The sequence below is a fragment of the Diadema antillarum genome, unplaced genomic scaffold, assembly GCF_040938485.1.
Source record: "Diadema antillarum isolate AM-2024a unplaced genomic scaffold, OU_Dant_1.0 seq00002528_RagTag, whole genome shotgun sequence".
NCBI classification, from domain to species: Eukaryota; Metazoa; Echinodermata; class Echinoidea; order Diadematoida; family Diadematidae; genus Diadema; species Diadema antillarum.
Window position 1 is genome coordinate 11286 of NW_027273131.1, and position 20526 is coordinate 31811.

Genomic DNA, 20526 nt, shown 5'->3' on the forward strand with positions numbered 1-20526 from the left:
CCTTTTTTTCCACCTCCCCTATTTTCCTTTTTTTTTTCAGTACCAGTTCAGCAGCAAAGAATACAGATCACTTTGTGGAGAATTCAGCTCTTCATTTTACATTGTTATTTCAGATCATATTTGCATCCCAAAGTTTGCATCTATGTGTTCATTTCTGATTTTGGTGCTGAGAGTAAAAGCAGGACACATTTGAACGGATGTGTGTGTATATATGTGGATGTGTATGTACATGTACATGCATCTGTCGATGTCTCTCCATGTTTTGCTACTTTTCTCCCTTTTCACTCTCCTGTCTCTTTCTCTCTCTCTACAAGAATGCCTACAAGAAAAGTTTTCTGATATGGGAAAGATGGGTTCATGGCATTGAAAAATAAAGCAACAGCACAATCTTCATATCTGTTCCTGTCAAGTCTGTATTAAATCAGAAAACAATATCATAACATAGGCAACACACTTTCTGCTCTCTTTTCTTTATTTCTAAACTTTAGAACGTTACCACCTTCCTTTTCCAGCTCAGTGAAAAATAAAGATGAATGTTTGCTTATTAAAAGACAAAGAATTAGGAATGAATTTACATGAGTAGTTGGAGAGCACAAAAGGAGGAGACGAAACAGAATAGTGAAAGGTTACACCTACAGGTCTATTGTACAGGTGAAGAACTGAAGTTTGGCAGTCAACGCAATCGATCATTTGAATTTACCAGGCCTGCAAGCACCATTAAAATCCCTTCGTTACAGTATCGTCTAGCTTTTGGGCAAGTTACACACAATTAATTACAAGTGTACCTTTGTCTCTTTCTGCAGCAATATATGCTAATAAAATCACGAGACCTCCTTTAATCCCCTTCGAGGGGAAAAAAGCAACAACTTCATAACCTGTGCACTAACTGACCAGATATGAAACGGCTATTCCTTGACTAACAATATGTACAATTCGGTGGATTCACAACCAGGCGCAATGCCCACATCAAGGCTAAATAATGCAGTACATTGGGGATTAAAGTTAAAGTGTCTGCATAAGCCCTGTAACGCATGACCAACATAGCAGTCAGTGGTATGTTTTACAGTGTTTGCTGAAGTGAAATATATTTGCCATGCTCCAAAATTTCTCTACACTGAGGACAATATGCAGATACCGTATGACAATGGGTAAGGTGGGACCATGTTTAAAATGATTGTAAAATGCAGCAAAATCACTGTCATACTTCCTTTCCTGACTCAAAAGCCATAAAAACCAAAGTTTCATTTCCTTTATTCATCACGACACTGTCTAGCAGCCACATGCTACAGATTAACTTCAAATCACATATTGACGGTCAAGAAGTGCCAAGGAAAAGGGCAGTGGACTTCCTATTCAGTCAATATATCCTTTGTGAAACATGCCAGCTGATGGACAAGTTCTTCAGCTTGGCTCCTCGCTGTGCATGTGTGTAAATACAATAGTGAGTCCAGATTCTTTCTCCAGCCTGTGAACGGTGTAATACTGCAGCACTTTGACTCGCTGACAATTGCAAATCTGCTCGCTATTCTCACTATTCATCTGCAGAGACTCCTCGCATTGGTAGTTTCACTGTTTCAGATCTTGTGTCCATTCCTGTCGCCAACTGAGCATCTACCCACAGAGGGGATAGACTTTTACAGCAGCTGCGCCCCTGTGCCATGCCAAGTCTACACAAATACCAGTTCACAGTTGCTGAGTACTACGACCAAGCTCCCTCATACAGCTTTGCAAGTATAATTTTGGACTACATCCCATGAGACCAGTAGGGCCTTGCATACCCAATAGGCTTCACGAAGTGTCACCTCATGCCTACTGTATGCTTGCAGAGTGCAGTCTCTTCACTCACATGCCCCCTAATATATGCTCCAGGTGCACTAACCGCAACTATTGCAGTGCACTAAAGCAGCCACGAGTCCCTTTCTCCAGGCTAACAAAAAGGTTCAAAAGTAGAGCCATTTGTCTAACATCACAAACAAAGTTACACAACAAACTTTTGTCACTACAGATCAGATGAATTATTGCAACTATGCCAAAGACATTATCTCAGCCTGTTTCATACATACAGTCAGTAGGTTTCTCTGTGAAAGGTAGCTCCACTACTGAGGCACAAATCAGCTAGTACAGTACAAGACCTGGATCAGTGAAAGTGTCTCATTTCCGTATCAACAGATATCACAATCATTTGAGCCATGCAAACATGCATTGTTTCGTAAGCATAACAATGAGGTCTGCTTGTACGTAACTCTAGAACTTTTCATTCATAATCAAGCTTTTCCCATGCCCAGTTTGTGAGATTGGTTCCTGTCTGACATGAAGCGTATCTTGGGCAGGGTGCATCACATCCCATTCAGTCATACTTTCATAGTAAGTTTAATATATTACATTCTACTTCCCAATTACTGTCATCACTACAATTATCATCATCATTGTCACAATATAATCATCAAGATCATCATCACTGTCACAATTATCATCATCTTTCTGTCGTTACTGTTACAGGGGGACCCTGTTATAAAGAATACAGTTTAAAAACGATTCAATTGTAGCAAGAAGCATTCACCTATTCAGACTTTTTAACACGCCTATCCACATGGCCCTATTTATGAAACACATAGAGAGATGCCGTGACTGCTTGGGTGTTTAATGGTTTAATGATAGGAACAGTCACAATTTTCTTTGAGAAGGGAGAGAAAACAATCCTCCCAACACGAGTCAGAAAATTCTGCTACCATCACAAGAAACTACCACAAGGCGCACATTGCAAATGCCTGATTTCGTACCCATCCTGTGAGGATTCACCATCAGGCACAGATCTCGTATACATTGCATAACCACAAATATGTGGCGTGTGTTGCGTGGGTGTTCACCACAAATGGAGAGGCTGGGACGAGACACTGGCAGTGTACTGTACCAGGGTGCTAGCTTCACTACAGTAGCGCAGAGGAGAGAGTGTGTCTACCATTATCGAGCACAGTTGTATGTGACCAGTCATTAATTTGGCTACCATCGGCGCATTGCTTACATGTGAAAAAGAGTATGTGGACAGGCTATGCTTTGCATCCCTCGTGGAAGGCATACACACAAATTTTTGACAATGTAAAGTTGGTTGACTTCGATATGTGTTTCTCCAATGTGAGTTAATCCAATACACAAAATTACAAATTTTATGGGTAAGATACTACTTAGTAACAAACATGATAATTCCACTTTTTAAGTGGGGCTTACCATATAACATTGATTTACCTTCCTATATGTAGGCAAACACATCTCCGTTCGATTTAAAAATATTTTGCTATAACAAGAAAAACTCATGCAGTCCCAAGTGTCTCATTACACGGATTCCCTACTACACTGATACATGCACAAGTAATGTCACGTTAATGTTCATAGCAATCAATTCTTCCCTGATCTTATCATAAAACTGCACGGCGATATAGAAGATTTACATCCGCTAGAGCCAGGGAGATCCATAAAATGTGACTTCACTATCGGAAACACATCAGCATGTCTTTGCCTTGAGTTTGAAAGTGACATACCATGGGAGGAAAATTCCTTCACGCCCTCCAGCTGTAAATGTAGCCACACACTGTACCCCTTCCCAAACCTCCCTACATTTTATCCTTTTTTTTTTCTTTCTTCATTTTTAAGCAAGCATACTTGCTTACAAACACAGTCCATTCCCCATTCAGTTTTGCTGGTGTTCGAGGATTATGCCACCTCATGTCCAATCCCTTATCACAAAAACAGGAGTATAGGGCAGGTGTTTTACGACCTTATTTGTACATACATGAGAACACATCAAAAAATGAAAATGTTGATCTTTTCACTGCTCATAAGTTTATATATGTATATATATTCATATATATATCATCATCATGATTCATAAATATGTGTCCATTCTGCCAAAATAAACACAGTCTTCCTTTTTTTTTCCTCTTTTGCTTCTAAGAATAATACAGACACAAATATTAAAACATTAGCATGAAACTTGATTCGAAACAAAAACATGACAGGACAACATAAACAGGTAATTATCTAAATGAATAAGAGAAGGTGAGTGTTTGGGACAAAAACAAAACACTGTTTGGAAAGTTTAGATGGAAGTTATCAAAAGTTGTCATCTTCTCCTTCTTCTTCTTCTTCTTCTTTTCCTTTTTTTTTTTTTGTTGTTGTTGCTGCTTCTACTGTCTAGATTAGCCATCGCTGACTGCAACCCGCTCCTTCTCGTTGTTCATTGATCGTAGTACTCCCACAGGTCCTTTTCGTAGCCCTCATGGACATGCGCTAGTAGCACTTTCCTCCGGCTCTCGCAGTACCTGCGTGCCAAATGAAACGAGATGAAGAATTCTACCCTCATTTGTCTTGCGCTGAGAAACAAGGATATGTTTTCTTTTGTCTTTGTCTTTTTTTTTTCCCACTACCAGCAGCTACTCACCATTTTGGTAAGTCCATTCAATTGCTATCAGGTGTTTGTGTGGCTATACAATGAAAAAAAAATCTACATATACATTACATTGCAAATACTTTATAAAAAAATAAAAAATGAACAAATGTGATCGCCCGCCTAAAAAGCCACAAAAAGTACAATTTGTAAATGTAGGTAAAAATGAAATTTAACATCTCTACATAGTTTGAAAGCGCAATCTTTAAGCTTTAAAATGACAAATAACTTGTTAAATTTTTGATTTTAAATTTGGGCAATCCCAACCCATTTAAAAAGTAATTAAAATAAGAAAGCGAGAGGTGTGGTTTCACAGAAATGGGAGAAAAGAGGATTTTAAGATAAGGGTCACTCAGGTGTGCTCTGCAGAAGTATCACTGAAAATCACAGTGAAAGCAGCCGAAAAAGTATGGTCCAGAAAAGCTGTTAATATCTCAACTGTGGTCTTGTTTTAAGCTGCCAAATTTTGACAGTAGGTAGAGAAGAGATCATTCTCCCAGGTAAGACAAACTTTACAAATTTGAGTCAATCAACACAAATGACTATTTTGGTCCTTTATAGAGAATCCTAATATCCAACTTTTTGTAAGTTTTGAGCTGGATGGTCACATACAATTTCTTCATTGCCCTGCATTGAATGCTAGTCTTCACTATATTTCTTTTTTTTTTTTTTAGATGATTTCGAAAAGAATTACACCTTTTGTGTCAAATTATTCTGCATCAGAATTGATGTAGCAATAATAGGCAATTTGAAAAAAAAAAAGAGATACAATGTAGTTGTACATCTTTTTCATATACAACCTTTTGGGAGAGTTGTAAGGTCATGGCATCAGTTCTCCATCTAAGATGTAAATGTGATTGAGCACTGCAAAATCCTGATAGGTTACCCTGACGTCTTGGTAATACAGTGAGTCTGAAGTTCAGGGAAACAATGCTTGCTCACAGAAAATCTACATAGAAGCACATACAGAATTCAACACACCTTGACTTATCCTGCACCTTCTGTTTGATCTCAGCTAGGGCGTCTGAGGTGATGTCTCGTTCCAGGTATTCGGAGAGGGTCTCGGTGGCATTTTCCAAGTCCTTCTGATTCTCCTGTAGATGGGATGAAATTGAGACGGGTAATCTCATAAGCAGTTTTTAAACGATAGACAACTGCAGATGAAATTTGCCCTGAAGCTTGTCATTAATCATGGCTTGGGCTTTTTAAGGCATGTCAGACATCCACAAAAAGTGAATACTGAAGATATCTTCACTTCCCTTCCCCCCTCCCCCCCCCCCCCCCAAAAAAAAAAAAAAAAAAATCGAACAGACAACTCAATCTATGATTCAATAATGATGTGAATTTTCATGCTTTATTTTGTTAATTTGTGCTGATAAGTATAAACCTGACATTCATAACCTTCTCATGTACCCAGAGGGACAATGGAGATTGCATTTTTAAATCTATTGAAAACAAGGAGTCTTTGTTCCACAGCACTGGTCACCATTTATTTCCCAAGCACAAGCAAAACTGCTTGCTCTTTACCCCAAACTATGCATCAAACCAGGACAATGTATTGGGGCACAACAGAAAAACTGAGCAAGAAAAGAGCTACACAGTTTCTGGAATCTGTGACATTCCTGGTTTGCAGCATGTTCATATTCTTCAAGAGGAAAATGCTGTGTCTAAAAAGAATTTTCTCCTTTCCACTATAGATACATGTCATATTCCTTCTTAATAAGTTCAGTATTGCTTTCTCCCATTTACAGAAGAATCAGTGTTTTCACACCAAAGGACAAAGCAGCATTGAGCATCATTTTGGAGAGAGGGATAAAAATACCATCAGCAGGAGGCTAATAACAAAACTATTAAGGTCCGCATTGGAAGAGAGCGGACTGACACCAGTATTGAGCATCAATGCTTCTACGGAGGCTCTGAGAAGCTGCCACGCCCACCTCAAAGATAAGGGACTGGTTGTTCTTCTTCAGGTAGAAGGCAAAGACGTAGGTGTACATGAGGGTGCTGCGGCACTGGCAGAGCACGTCGACGGCCTTCTTCAGGAACTGCACCTCGATCCACGACATGTTGTGCTGCTGCATCTCTTCCATCTTGCGCTTGATCTGGGCGTACAGCTGTGTGTGGGACGATTGAAAATCATGAGAATGATTTTAAGTAATGAGTAGCCAGGATGTCAGAGTGAGGGTGGTGTCCATATGTTAGCATAACTCACAAATCTTAGCAGCAACACATCCAACCCCACCCACAAAAAAAAACACAAAAACACAAAACAAACTATAAGCCACATGTTTTCCTGCACATTTAGTTCTCTTTGTCTCTTGACAGTATGTAGAAAAAAGATTACTCTCTCAGGTAGGACAAACTTTAAAATTTGAGTTGGTCAACCCAAATTTTGGTCCATTACAGCGTATCCTTATCTGTGACTCTTTGTGGATTTTGAGCTGGGTGGTTACATTTGCTTCAAATGAGAACACTGCCTGGCCAAGATGGTATGGCCAGAGAGACTCACCTTGTTTTCAAAGCGTAAACTCTGCATGTGGTTCATGTAGCGGTTGCAGTAGAACAGGTACCTTTCCAGAGCCTGTCTCGATCTCTGTGGATAGAGCGGAGACATGGGAACACACTATCAGACAATTGTTTGATATCATATACCGGCTAGCAGTCGCACAACACCGTACTATGTATGCATAGAGTGTATGCACACAAAGATACATAAAGGTTGCCCCCTCTGCCAAAAACAAAGAGAAGAAAAGAAGTAGAAGCGGTAGACTCTATGATGCAAGTGCAAAGATAAACTTTGTATAACACTGATTTCAACATCTTACTAGAGGAAGAAGAGTTGATAATGTACAACTAAATGTACCCCTTAGAATTTGAATTATACAAATCCTTTTCCATATCATGAAAACTACATGTACTACATGCATTTTCAAGAAATGTTATATTGCTGGTCAATTCAAAGAAATCAATTAGGAGCTGCCTAATTCCTATCCAGTCTTATTCCTGAAGAAACAAAAACAAATAAAACAAAACAAAACAAAACAAAAAAACAAAAAAACTACCCATTCCCCACCCCCAGACACAAATATAATGTAGACAATTACAAATAACCTCTGCAGAATCTATCCTCAAGATGAAGAAAACCCCCCCAAAAAAACAAAACAAAACAAATGATAACATATCTTTCAAAACAAGGCAAGTGCAAAAATGTGTCTCGCCCATTCGCGTAGAAGAAATTAATGTTTTTCTAACTCCCGGAAGTTCATTGACCCCACCTATGACCTTTGACCATGTGGTGACCTTCAACTCCCCAAGGGACATTTACCGCTAAGTTTGGTCACAAACGGACATAGAGGTCAAAAGTTTTGAGCCATAATCAAAATGCACCGTAAAAACTTAACATTGGGCCCTAAAAGTTTGTTTAACTCTGTCTGTGACCTTTGACCTTGTGATGACCTTCAACTTCCCAAGGGACATCTACCATCCAAGTTTGGTCACAAACGGACATAGGGATCAAAAGTTACGGGATATAATCGAAACACACCATAAAGACTTAACATTGGGCCCTAAAAGTTTGTTGACCCCTGTCTGCGACCTTTGACCTTGTGGTGACCTTCAACTCCCCAAGGGGCATCTACCATCCAAGTTTAGTCACAAACGGACATATAAATCAAAAGTTATGAGCCATAATCGAAACGCGCTGTAAAAACTTAACATTGGGCCCTAAAGTTCATTGACCCCTGCCAGTGACCTTTGACCTTGAGGTGACCTTCATGTTTTGTAAAATGTGTAACTTTGTATAACCACTCTTCCCTCCAAGTTTGATTGAAATTGAAATCCTCAGTAGAGAGTTATTCAAGATTTTGTAGCGTTATGGACGGACAACGGACAGACAGACGCCGCAGGCGATCTCTTAGTCTCCCCTCACCTCCTGTGGGCTCGACAAAAAGGATCAGGATATTCTCTTCATTGCATAAAATCTGGAATTTGCAGCAATTTTTTTTTATTCTCCCAAAGTATTTGGAGCTTACCGCTTGGTTGTTTCTTGCTTTCCTTGCATCATCCTCATCATACCTATTGCAGTTATACCTGTAGAATGCAAGTAAAGTGAGCAATCAAGTACTAGTAAAAGCAGGCACAGATCACTACAAACAAATACGCAGTAGAGAAGGATTATCACTACAATTATAATTTTCAGTTTTATTTACTAAAGGAGAGCTCAAGGTAAAACAGACAGACGAACAAACAAACAAAATTCTACTTGCAAGGAGACAGACATACCTACCACCTACATGGGCTGTATGTCTGTATGTATCCATGTATGTCTTTTGTTTTAGTGTCAGAAGCCAGTTTCCTATTTGCGGCATAAATAGGAGCAGCAGTAGCAGCTCTGGTAAATAATTTTTTGTTTTTATTGCTTGCATTTATTCATATTCTGCTGTACCTCATGACCTTCACGTGATGGTGATGGTGCATTGTCATGCAAATCATGTCTCATTGTGAGTGTGTTGGGGTTACATTGCGCATGTGTAGAGCCATTTACAACAGGTAACAAGCTGATGCAAAAAATCAGTCTGCACACTTTGCCTTGCATCAATGTACATAATCTAATAGTGCACTGAGTCGCCTTGACACCATTAACATAAAGCTGTGGGTTATTTGATGTACAGTTGAACCTCTCGTATCCGGACAAGTCGGGACCGGGACTCATCCGGATAAGGGATTTGGCCGGATACGGGAGACTCAATGCTTTAAACATGTACATATAGATACACATGTACTGATGTAGCCCATTGTAGCACCACATGTAGTAATGTGTATACTGCAACCTTTTCATTGTTACATTTGGGGATGTTTGGGGATGTTAAAATGTCTGAAGGTAAGCAATTTGGAAGGAAATTTGATGTAATGTATGTTAATCATGTTGGAAGTATAATATGTAATTCATGTGTGTTTGTGTAGGAGTTCTCAAGGAGATGGGAATCCCCCTTTCCTCCCGTAATTATTAAAAAAAATCACGGCGAGATTGCGTCCGTATAATAGAGAGATCCGGATAAAGGGAGGCCGGATAAGAGAGGTTCAACTGTATTAGACAGGTCTACTGTACTAGAATTTCTCTCAGCTTTGAAACGTAATTCATGTCAATCAATCAAATTTTGCTGTACATCTAATGCACCAATATCAAGTACTCTAAAAGTTGACACTTTTGCATGAGTAATTTTCATGCTTGGCCAGGTAAGATGAGTTTTGTGTGCTTTTAATTCCGCAGAATCCAGACATTAACTTCTGGAACGTATGTCAAGCAAAATCATTTGCGTGCTTTTATTTTCGGGCTAGTTTCTAATTGACTGAAATGAACGAACATGTTCACTTTCACACTACTGTAACATTGTGGTCTATGACCCCGTTTACAGTGAGTGAAAAGGCCGGGCTCAGCCTGGCCTTCCTTTTACTGTAAATGCTCAAAAGGCCAAATGTGGTACCAAAAACTGCTGTGCATTTGGCCAAGCTCTGGAGGTAGTCTCGGCCTGGCCTTTTCTCACTGTAAACGCAAACTGGGCCAAATGCGGTACCAAATTGTGACTGGCACATTCCCAATAATAATCGTTTGTTTACAAGCAGAGTGCCACTACGACAAAATATTGAAAGGTTTGAATTGAAAGCCTGGGCCGAGCCCTTCACTGTAAATGGACAGAATTGTGGGGCCGAGTACCGCCCACCGGGCTCAGCCCAGCCCTGCACTGTAAATGGGGTTGATGTCAACCAATTGCAGTGAGATTACACATGAGAAAATTGAACACAACATCTTATGCAATGTAACATGTTGTGATTGAATCAAGCCCTCCAATGTACATGGTATTCATGGCTGCCTCGCATATTTGCATAATACCTGCAGTAAGTGCACATTTTGAAAAGTAATGCACATGGCACATTATGTGACCTGAATACACACTGGCTAATGGCCACATTCCTGACCTGTTTTGTAAACTTCTGTAATGAACAATACAACTTGAACAATTGTTTTCTCAGTCTAGCATGGTAACATGACTCACCATGAAGACCCATGGGGCTCCCACGGACCTAAGCACACCCAGCAGAAGTCAGCCTGAAACAAGTGAGAAAAATGTTAATTATGTAGGGATGTTCAACTCTGGACTTTTATATACTGTATTTAACATACCACATCATATAAAACATTATTCTACCATGTAGCAATAAAGGCATCCCGACACTCGGCATTTACAGAGCATCGTACCGTGCACAGACCATATGCAGCATTCTACATATATTTCAAACTACAGAAGTAAGCCCCTAAAAGCAGAGAAAACATAATGGAATCTATAGGCGAGTAGAGACACAGAATCCTTGCGAACATGGGAATCAAGATGAAATCAAAACTACAAACAACTAATAAATCACAAAATGACATGGCATACACCACAAGCTTTACCTAAGAATAGTTGTGCTATGACTTATGCTGCAAGCAGTAGGGGAAATAATATATTGACAAGAGTGGTCATGCTTTTCCTTCAATATCCTGTTATTTGCTGACTTCCTCAATCCAAACATTCATAGCATCCAAGGATAATACTGACACTGCCAAAACCACGGCAGAGGCTACCATGACCTGATAATACCAATCATTGGAAAGGCAAACAAACTCACACTTAAAGGACAAGTTCACCTTCATAAACATAAGGATTGAAAAAATGCAACAATATTAGTAAAACACATCAGTGAAAGTTTGAGGAAAATTGCACAATCGATGCAAAAGTTATGAATTTTTTAAATTTTTGTGTTGGAACCGCTGGATGAGGAGACTACTACAGCTTGTGAGTCATATGCGTACAACAGTATAAAGAAAATGTAAAAGAAAATTCAATATATTTTCACTTTTTTGGCATGATAAAAGTGCACTTGACTTGCCTCTTTCTAAAGGCAGGGGGAATAATATTACCCATAACATTTGTCGGTAACGAGTCAGGGGAATGTGTACTTTTTTCAAAAGATGGAATTTTGTGAAATTCTCTTTATATTTTCCTTATATTGTTGTACGCATGTGACATCTAAGTTATTCATACACTGCAGTAGTCTTCTCATCCAGCGGGTACTGCACAAAAACTTCAAAAATTCATAACTTTTGAACGGATTGTCTGATTTTCCTCAAACTTTCAATGATGTGTTCTACCAATATTGCTACATTCTCTCAATCCTTATGTTTATGAAGGTGAACTTGTCCTTTAACTGTAGACAGTGCAAAGAAAGGGGAGTCCTTTAAAGACATATCATTCGGCTAGCACAGTCGAAAAATGATAATATGCGTGCCAGCGGCAGAAATATCATTCTGTCTGACAAGACACTGTTCCTGTTTTTCTTTTCTTGGTGATAATACTGAAGGTCAGCCATTGTCTGTGTGTAAGAACACTACGGACACCAGCCTAGTGGTCAAGCTCCTGCCAAGTGGCTGAAGCAGGGGTGGGACTACCCTACCTTGCAGTTCTGGTTGCGGCAGACCATATGATTGCACCCGCCATCTTTTTCAATGGTCACGTGACACTTGGGACATTCCTTAGTGTTGGCAGCTATCCAGTTTGATGTTTCACTGTCGTCGTCACATTTCTTGATCCACTTCTTGAGCCACTGTGTAGAAAATAAGAACCCATGCCGCTTAATATTAAGACTTCTAATCGTTGCAGAGATACGAAGACGGTGCTCTATATATTGTTATAATTAAGGTCGTAGTCTGAAAGATGGCTAGTTTGGAGATTTGACGCATTTTGGTCATTATCAAACTTGATTTATTCTGTAGTACATGTATGATGTGCCTGAGCTTAGGCCTCTTCTGACTCAATGTAATTCTACTGACTAACAATTAGTGGTCATTACAGGCAGTTTTCAGCAGCTTCCCCCCCCCCCCCCTCCTGCACATGTACAAACTGACACAGTTTATCAAAGTACAACTTGTAGGAGTGTACTTCAAAGTAAGGTATCACACAAACACTACAGAAGTCAGCAAGCTAAATATCACCTGCATCTTTGTGAATAAAGACATGTATAAAATGGTTGAATACCTGGGGATGGGGTAGTACACTCTGGAAGGATTATGACAAAGTTAATAGTAATGCTTCCATAATCCTTTACCAAAACAGAAAAGATAATCCATGAAACAAACACCATTGCATTTCACAGACTTTATGCAACCAGCTCCCAAAGTCCAGAGAAGAAAGATAAAAGAGACTCACCATGCATTTCACTGGATCATGCCAGTTCTCGCCACAGACAAAGCTGTTTGAGGAAGCAAAAATAGAATAAAAACAAAAACACAAAACTAATATTTTTTTTAGTCATTCATCAAACATACAATTGTACACAAGAAGTTCATAGCAATGCTACACTGTACAAATTGTATGTTTGGTAAAGCTATGAGTGTGGAAGAATCAATTTGTAATGTCATAGAGCAACTGAAACTTCCAAGATTTCAAAGATGACACTCTGGTTACCTGTTGTTTGAGGTTTGTTAGCACAAAGATTTACTTTTGAGTGGGGAGGTGAGATTTGTGAGACAAATATCTTCATACAATGTAGATTGCTCTTGAGGAAATACTTCAATTTGGTTTTCAAAGCACTACAGCCTAAACTCTATGCTACAGCTTGAGGTAGGTCTACCACTCCCTGTTCAAGTCCATTTTTATATAACAACTGAAAGTACAAACAAAACAGGAAAAAAAAAATCACTAACAAAAACATATAAACCAAGATAGTCTTGGAATTTCAAAGTTCCCAATGTCTATATGTTACAATATATGTAATGCAAATTATATAATGTGATGATGACATTGTAAAATGACACTCAAAATGGTTTGCACACAAAAATATTATGACAATTCTTATTTCTACTTAAAGGACAAGTTCACCTTCATAAACATGTGGGTTGAGTGAGTGCAGTAATATTAGTAGAACACATCAGTGAGAGTTTGAGGAAATCGGACAATCCATTCAAAAGTTATGAATTTTTAAAGCTTCTGCTCAGTCACGGCTGGATGAGAAGACTACTATAGGTTGTGATGTCACATGTGTACAACGATATAAAGAAAGTATAAAGAAAATTCAACATATTTTCAATTTTCTCGCATAACAAATGGTCACTCCACTTCTCTCTTTTAGAAGGCAGAGGGAATAATATTACCCTTAACATATGTCAGTAACAAGTTGAAGAAATGTGCACTTTATTTAAAAAGTAAAGTTTTGTGAAATTCTCTTTTTATTTTCCTTATCTCATTGTACGCATCTGACATCATACACTGTAGCAGTCTTCTCATCCAGCAGTGATTGGGCAGACACTTTAAAAATTCATAACTTCTTAACAGATTGTCGGATTTTCCCCAAACTTTGACTGATGTGTTCTACTAATATTGCTGCATTCACTCAACCCACATGTTTGTGAAAGTGAACTTGTCCTTTAAAAAATCAAGCAATTCAGCTCCTCCCATAAAAGTCATCGGTGCTAAGTTATTTTTCTATGCTTTAAAAAAAAATGAGGTATTTTACTCCCTGTTATCTAACTACAAAACAGGAAATTCTGTGAAGATCACTGTGCCAATCAAAGGGCAATTTGTGAGGCCAGGAAACCATTATCATCTCATAAAATATGCATGTGACTATGACCAACATCACTGTTCTAGAAACATGCCTTACCTTAGAATAACATCCCTTTCTCATTTGTATAACATTTAATTTCAGTGAAACTTGTATCATTCTGTTTCTGCAACTTTCCCCTATCAATCAAAATCAATATGAGCTTTAGTGACACATTTCGTTTCAAGTAAACAAAGTCCAACAATTAGCACTCTCTCAACAAAAGTCCATTTATACTGCAGGGATTAATTTTCCTGGTATTGCATCACGATTTGCTATGCATTTTTACACCACTGCTACACAAACTAACTTTTGTGTCGCAGTTTTCTTTCATAGAAGTGTACAGGATACCATTTGAAATATTGTTCATCAGCTGAAGTTGCTAATCAAATTTGACTTGGAAAATTATTCCCTGCACTGGAAATTTGAGGGCGAACAATGTGATGGATTCACGACTTGGCACAATGCCACAGCAAAGCAAAAGAACAGGCCACACTGATGAGTGTGAGAAACCACATCAATATCAACGTAAACTTTGTGGCGAAGCTGAACTCAGTGGCAAGACTGACAAACCCAGAGATACTAGGATTTCACTGAGTTGTAGATCACAAGGTATACTTTCGAAACAAAACTACAATATAGTTCCATTTAGAGAACACAGCATAGCATTCAATGCCAGTGTATCCGGTTGAAAACATTGTGCACTACTCCCTACTTCAAAAAGTCCAGCAAAGTATACTGTATACACAGGTGAGCATATAAGACTACAGGCAGAGTGATCACACTGTGATGTCCATAATAAATACATCGTCCTCTTTATCCTTTTGCGAAAATAAATCTCTGAATGACATTTTGTTTTCTGTTCCTTTTGCACCATGCTTAAGTCCACAATGGTTCTTGAAGAGAATATACCCTATCTCACATTGATAGGACATGTGGTACAATAAAACCAATAAATTCTGCACAGTCCATCCAACAGACCATTTGTGACCCTGCATCACAAAACCAATAAAAAGTCGCCACACATGGATTTTTAGTTAAGGGCAGATTCTGAAAGAGCAGACTCTAGGCTTTAAAATGATGTATAACTCAATTCAAATGGACTTCCCTAACCTTATCTAAATACCGAAAAGAAAGCACACACTCTGGAAAAGTGTGAACTGAGAAAAGAGGTTCTGAAGTACACGGTCTATTCAAGAGCTTAACCCGTTAAGGACGAGTCCCGGGTATAATCGGGCAGGGGTCTATGGAAAATGCATGTTGTAGCAATATCAGTCCGTCCTCAATGGGTTATTCTTTACCAAGCCATGCTACAAATTTTAGCTGTGCGATGAAAGGGACAAAACACATGATGCAAACCACTGGTGCAACAACACAAAAAGGGACTGTCAGATTAAGCTGTATTTAAGCATGTTCTATTAACACATTCTGTCAATGATTAATGCCAACTTTCAAAGCATTAGCATTATCCTTTCAAAAGTTATTAGACTTGAAAGTGAAGAGTGTGCCATGGATTTCAAGACAGAGCCTCTATTGAAGACATTCCTGATCATTCTACTCTCCCCCCAAAAAGGGTTGTAGAAAAACGGCTGAATACACACTTTCCCATTCATGTTATGATCCCCAACTAAAGAATAATGTAGAAGGATAGCTTTCAGAAAATATGGAAAACTCAAGATTGACTCGGTTGACCCATTTCACCTTTTTTGAGTCTTCATATAAAATCAAAGGGTGCAACTTTTTGTTGGTTTTGTGATGCACAGTCACAATTTGTGGTGCAGCCATCAGAGTGATCACGCAACATCCATAAAAGGCTGCCAGTGATTGACCTCTTCTAGCAAGGAGCTTGAAGCTCCTTGCTTCTAGCTTGCTATGCAGGGTCTGCACGAAGCTGTAGATCCATCGAATTGAGGGAAAGAAGACACTTTTACGACTGTATAGAGATCAGTGGTCTCGGTAAGAAAGAAACAACAGCCAGAAATGTGTGGTAATTTCACAAGATCCGGGTACACAGATATTTCCAGGAAAAGCATTTTCTTGCAAAAAAGAAAAAAGAAGACAAAAACTAAAAAGTAGAGAGGAATTACAGTGCCAATATACAACTCGAAAGGAAGAAAACAAAATTTTGAAGGAAGAACCCTTTCTGAGATCTCAAATCCTAAATGGCTCTAGCAGCAAACTGTTATGCTTTCAATACATTGGATCCCATTAAAATATCATATAAATTTTCCTTTTTTCACTACAATAAAACTGAATAGCTTCCCATTTCATAGCATTTCATCTTTAAAAAAGAAAAAAATACATGTATCATCATGATATGTGACCCGCTACAACAAAAGGATCCTAAAGTCGCTGACGGCTGAGCCGAGAAAATCAAGTTTGTAGTCAGATCATCAAAATTGGACAAAACTATCAGTTTTCTGTTTTTTGCATAATTTTGTAGGTTAATGTATCATGTATCATCTGCCGAAATTTTGAAGCTAAATGGTCAAAGGAAAGCAAAGAAAATAACATTTTTCTGAGCCATGATTTTCCGACTTTCAACATGTTCAACGGAACAGAAACAAAACAAAAGATTTGGATTCAGTGCCGCAGCTAGACTCCGCCCCTAGCAACGAGGGAGTAACGTTATTGGTCAGTGTGTGGCATCTTGGTTACTGATTGGTCGTGCGTATACCGCTGGCGCTAAGCTTGAATGAACATTGTGGAGGTTGCTAGGAGCATACCTTCTATTGTCAAGTGGTGAAAACTGTCTTTCCTCTGATCATGAGATAGAGTCGGAAGAAAAACTTTAAAAGCGGTTTTCTCGAAATGCTGCTTTCCTGAACCACTCGACAAGCAGAAATAAACTCATTGATATCTCCGCAACAGAGTATTTTCATGAGTCATGTTATATATGAAATTAAAGTGGAAGAGCAAAGGGAATAATGTAATGTAATTTTCCGAAAATTGTCCTCCCCTGACTTTCGGATCCTTTTGTTGTAGCGGGTCACATATGCTTTTACAGGACAAAAACTTCCTACATCAAATATCTGCAAACACAGTCCAGCATGCATAATTTCTCTTCTCTTTACTCACCTTCTAATACAATTGCCCAGTACATAATAAACCAAATGTGGCAGAAATGTAAAGAAGACAATTTGTAGTAAAGAAGGTATTACAGGTGCCAAGAATGGTTTATGATGTATTTTGCATAAAACAGATGATGATTTTGACAATCAATGCAATACAAACCTACAGTTTGAAATGGTACTTACCAGCATGTATTTGAACAGATGCAGGTAACGGGACGAGGTTCTACATGGTTAGCCTTGAATGCATTGGGGCAATCCGGGGCGGGGCACCACCGCATGAGTCGATTGCATTCCACAAAGCTGTTGGTGATCAGATGCTGGTATTTCAGCTTCACTTTGGCCTCTTTCACCAGCTTCCTGCAATGTGCAGCAGCAACAAGAGGGACACAGAGATATCGGAAAGGATGAGTTTTGGAGGTATTTCCTTGAAAACAGACCGTAAATTCAAGGCAACGCTCTTCTGGCATGACTTCCCGTGAGCGTCTGTGTTATCTGCCCTGATTTGACAGAGTGCTAATGTCAAGCGTGTCTATTGAGGGCTTCTCTCACTCCCCTTGATTCATCTTGCCGTGTCATGTTGCGTGACAGGTGCATTATTTCATCCGAATCATACAAACTCAATTTTCTAAACTGATCATATTCATATCAAATGAGCTTTCTACAATTAGCAATGAACACAGACATGGTGTATTACATTATGCAAAAAAAGAGATCCTTGAAATATTGATTCACAAAACATTCTTTTTTTTTATCTACAGCATCATTTCTTTGTAAAGTTTAAGGACATCAGAAAACTCCCACAAAATATTTGCTACGCAAAACTACTGTCACCAAAAAAAAAAAGTTTGAAAAACTCATAGCCTGAATTGTGTGGACCGTAGTCTGTACCAGTACACATGTAACATATCAATTCAACTGAACTTGCACATCACATGAAACTGCCCTCCCCCCCCCCTCCCCAGAAAAGAAGTCATCCCAACATCATCAAAGGAATCTAAATGTCATCAAAGTTCACCTCGATTTTGATGAACCATATTCTTGCCTGTGGTTCAGTTGCTAAATATATGTATTATGCCAAAATGTCATGACAATATTAATTTTTCACAAATTCACTTATACATAAGTATGTACAGTGTAACAACTTCTTGTGTGAAACAGTTAATAGCATCTTTATTACCTTAGAAAAATGACTCTGTTCCCTATCTGGAACTTATTTCATCAATGCTACTTTCAAATCAAGCAATCCTGGTTTTACGTAGCAACCTATGCCAGTTTGTCACCAGTGTTCAGGGACTGTTTCTTCCCCCCCCCCCCCCCCCCCCGCCATTCTATCCTATTTCAGCTCAATATCCGTACAGCAGAACATTATTATGTTAGTATCCAAAATTTTGGCACAAACACAAATTGCTGTAAAAACAACATAAGTTAATAACCTTTCACAAAATACACTTAGTTTAATATCCGTACAGCAAGACATTATTTAATATCTTATCCAAAATTTTGGCACAAACACAAATTGCTGTAAAAACAACATGAAGTTATCAACCTTTCAGAAAATACACTACCCAGCAAGAATGCTAATACCTCACAGAATGTACATTGTAAATGACAATGTGTTTTATGGTAATGATACCGATATGTTGGCAGGTGACTGACAATGTCACGATAGGACAAACACAGTGCAATAATAGCATACTAGCAGATGCTGGTTGAACATGTTTCGTATCTGCCCAGGAGGCAGACTTAGGTGCATTTATTCAGACAAAACTAAAAGAAATTGAATTTGTTGGCATCACTTGAGTTCAAGTTGGAATTTGGAAGTTTTGTACTGGCTGATGGACCACTAGCTTCTTCTGACCGATGGAAGTTGTGTGATACACAAATGTATTGAGATTCTTGTACGTGCCTTTCACAAATTCTATCGCTAAAGTTCAACTTTTAGTTTTACTTTGTAGCTCTTATACAATGTCACTACACACCCAGTAGCATGAGTCTATCATTGTACCTTTCACTTTATCATATTAAAGGCTTTAAATTGATTGGACACAGTATACACACCATGAGGCCTGCATCAAAGCTTGAAAATTCTTTGATTGCTCTGAGTACCAATGGTACAATTACAGCTGTAATTACTGACCCGAATTATTTACAACCTGAACAACTAAAGAGAAACAAACAAACAAACAAACATACAAACAAACAAACATACAAACAAACAAACAAACAAACTAAACTCATAACAGAAACAAAAGAACACGATACAACTCTCTCTGATGAATGTATTACAGAGGACAATGACTATATTTGCACCAACACAGATGGAGCAATGTGTCTTTCTCCCTATGAATGGTGTAGGCTTTGCTCAAGTAGGGATAGCTTTACCAATAACAATTGTATGTGCGACCTCTGAGTCATGTCCTGTACAAACAAATACACTGTGGGAACAAAAAGACTGTACATTGCACCACTTTATTGGTCACCGTAAGACTGCAAAGTAGCAGCACTATACATGTTATCATGCAAGTCCTTGCTTGCTCTAAATTCATTTCGAGAGGCCTTAAATAGAGCAGAGGTTCATTGAAGGGACAAATTGTCACTAATAGTGGCAAAGAAGTCATGTTGTTCATTTCATGGCAATAAACAAATAAATCCATCACTTGTTTACATTTAGAGTTGACAAAAGTTGAAAAGATGATACCCTTACGGCTATAGAAACTAAATCAAACTTAGTCAAAATGTTTAATTTTTTTCAATGCAAAAATTTAATTAGAGTATGAAGTAAAATTGAATTCCTGTAATTCACGCACTATAAAAAACAAACAAACAAAAATGAATGATGCAGATTTGTTATTGAACAAGAGGTTAATTCACAGCGCTGAATGCAGTTACATGTATATGTCCTTAAATATTTGACATGTGCATGCTTCATCCAGTATACAGCTCTTATATGATACTCATATTTACATCGCAAATTTGTTATGAAAACATCGACATGTCCATCTCTCAAACTAGCAAAACATATCCTTCATTGAATCTGTGCTTGAAAAGCATATACTCAATGCATACATACATGTACCTCCTGTAAATGATACCACTGCACAACTGTGTTTATAAAAGCTATGCCTGTTTATTTCCAAATGGAACACAAACAAGTCAAGCAGTCAAATACAAGTGATGGAAAACAACTTCTATTTCAGTAAAAATTCACAAAGTTTGAGTTGTATCTCCTCACTTCATTTGCCTGCTGAAGGAAAAGAAAGATACAATTTCTTCTTTCAAAACAAAATAAATCCTCTTCCCCCTTCTCCTCGGGGGGGGGGGGGGGGGGGGGGAAGGGGGGGGGGAAGAAAGACAGAAAGAAAGAGACGAATCAAA

At 38.5% G+C, this 20526-nt stretch overlaps 1 protein-coding gene across 1 annotated transcript; it reads right to left on the reverse strand.

Moving 5' to 3' along the window:
• Positions 1-881: 881 nt before the first annotated feature.
• Positions 882-17618, reverse strand: LOC139714917 (E3 ubiquitin-protein ligase arih1-like). The gene is made up of 9 exons (XM_071626562.1): positions 17335-17618; positions 12685-12727; positions 11933-12082; positions 10495-10547; positions 8473-8530; positions 6951-7034; positions 6379-6555; positions 5423-5535; positions 882-4316 (listed from the first exon to the last, which is right to left on the reverse strand). Exons 1-9 carry the CDS (start codon positions 17616-17618, stop codon positions 4232-4234), a joined length of 1047 nt encoding a protein of 348 aa, XP_071482663.1. The 3' UTR covers positions 882-4231.
• Between the last annotated feature and the right edge of the window lie 2908 nt (positions 17619-20526).

Coding starts and splice junctions, on each gene's coding strand:
- LOC139714917 (XM_071626562.1), bottom strand. CDS start 17,618: ATGCCAGAAGAGCGTTGCCTTGAATTTACGGTCTGTTTTCAAGGAAAT. Junction 12,728..17,334: donor ATCTGTTCAAATACATGCTG/GTAAGTACCATT, acceptor TTCCTCAAACAG/CTTTGTCTGTGGCGAGAACT. Junction 4,317..5,422: donor AAGGTGCAGGATAAGTCAAG/GTGTGTTGAATT, acceptor TTTGGCACGCAG/GTACTGCGAGAGCCGGAGGA.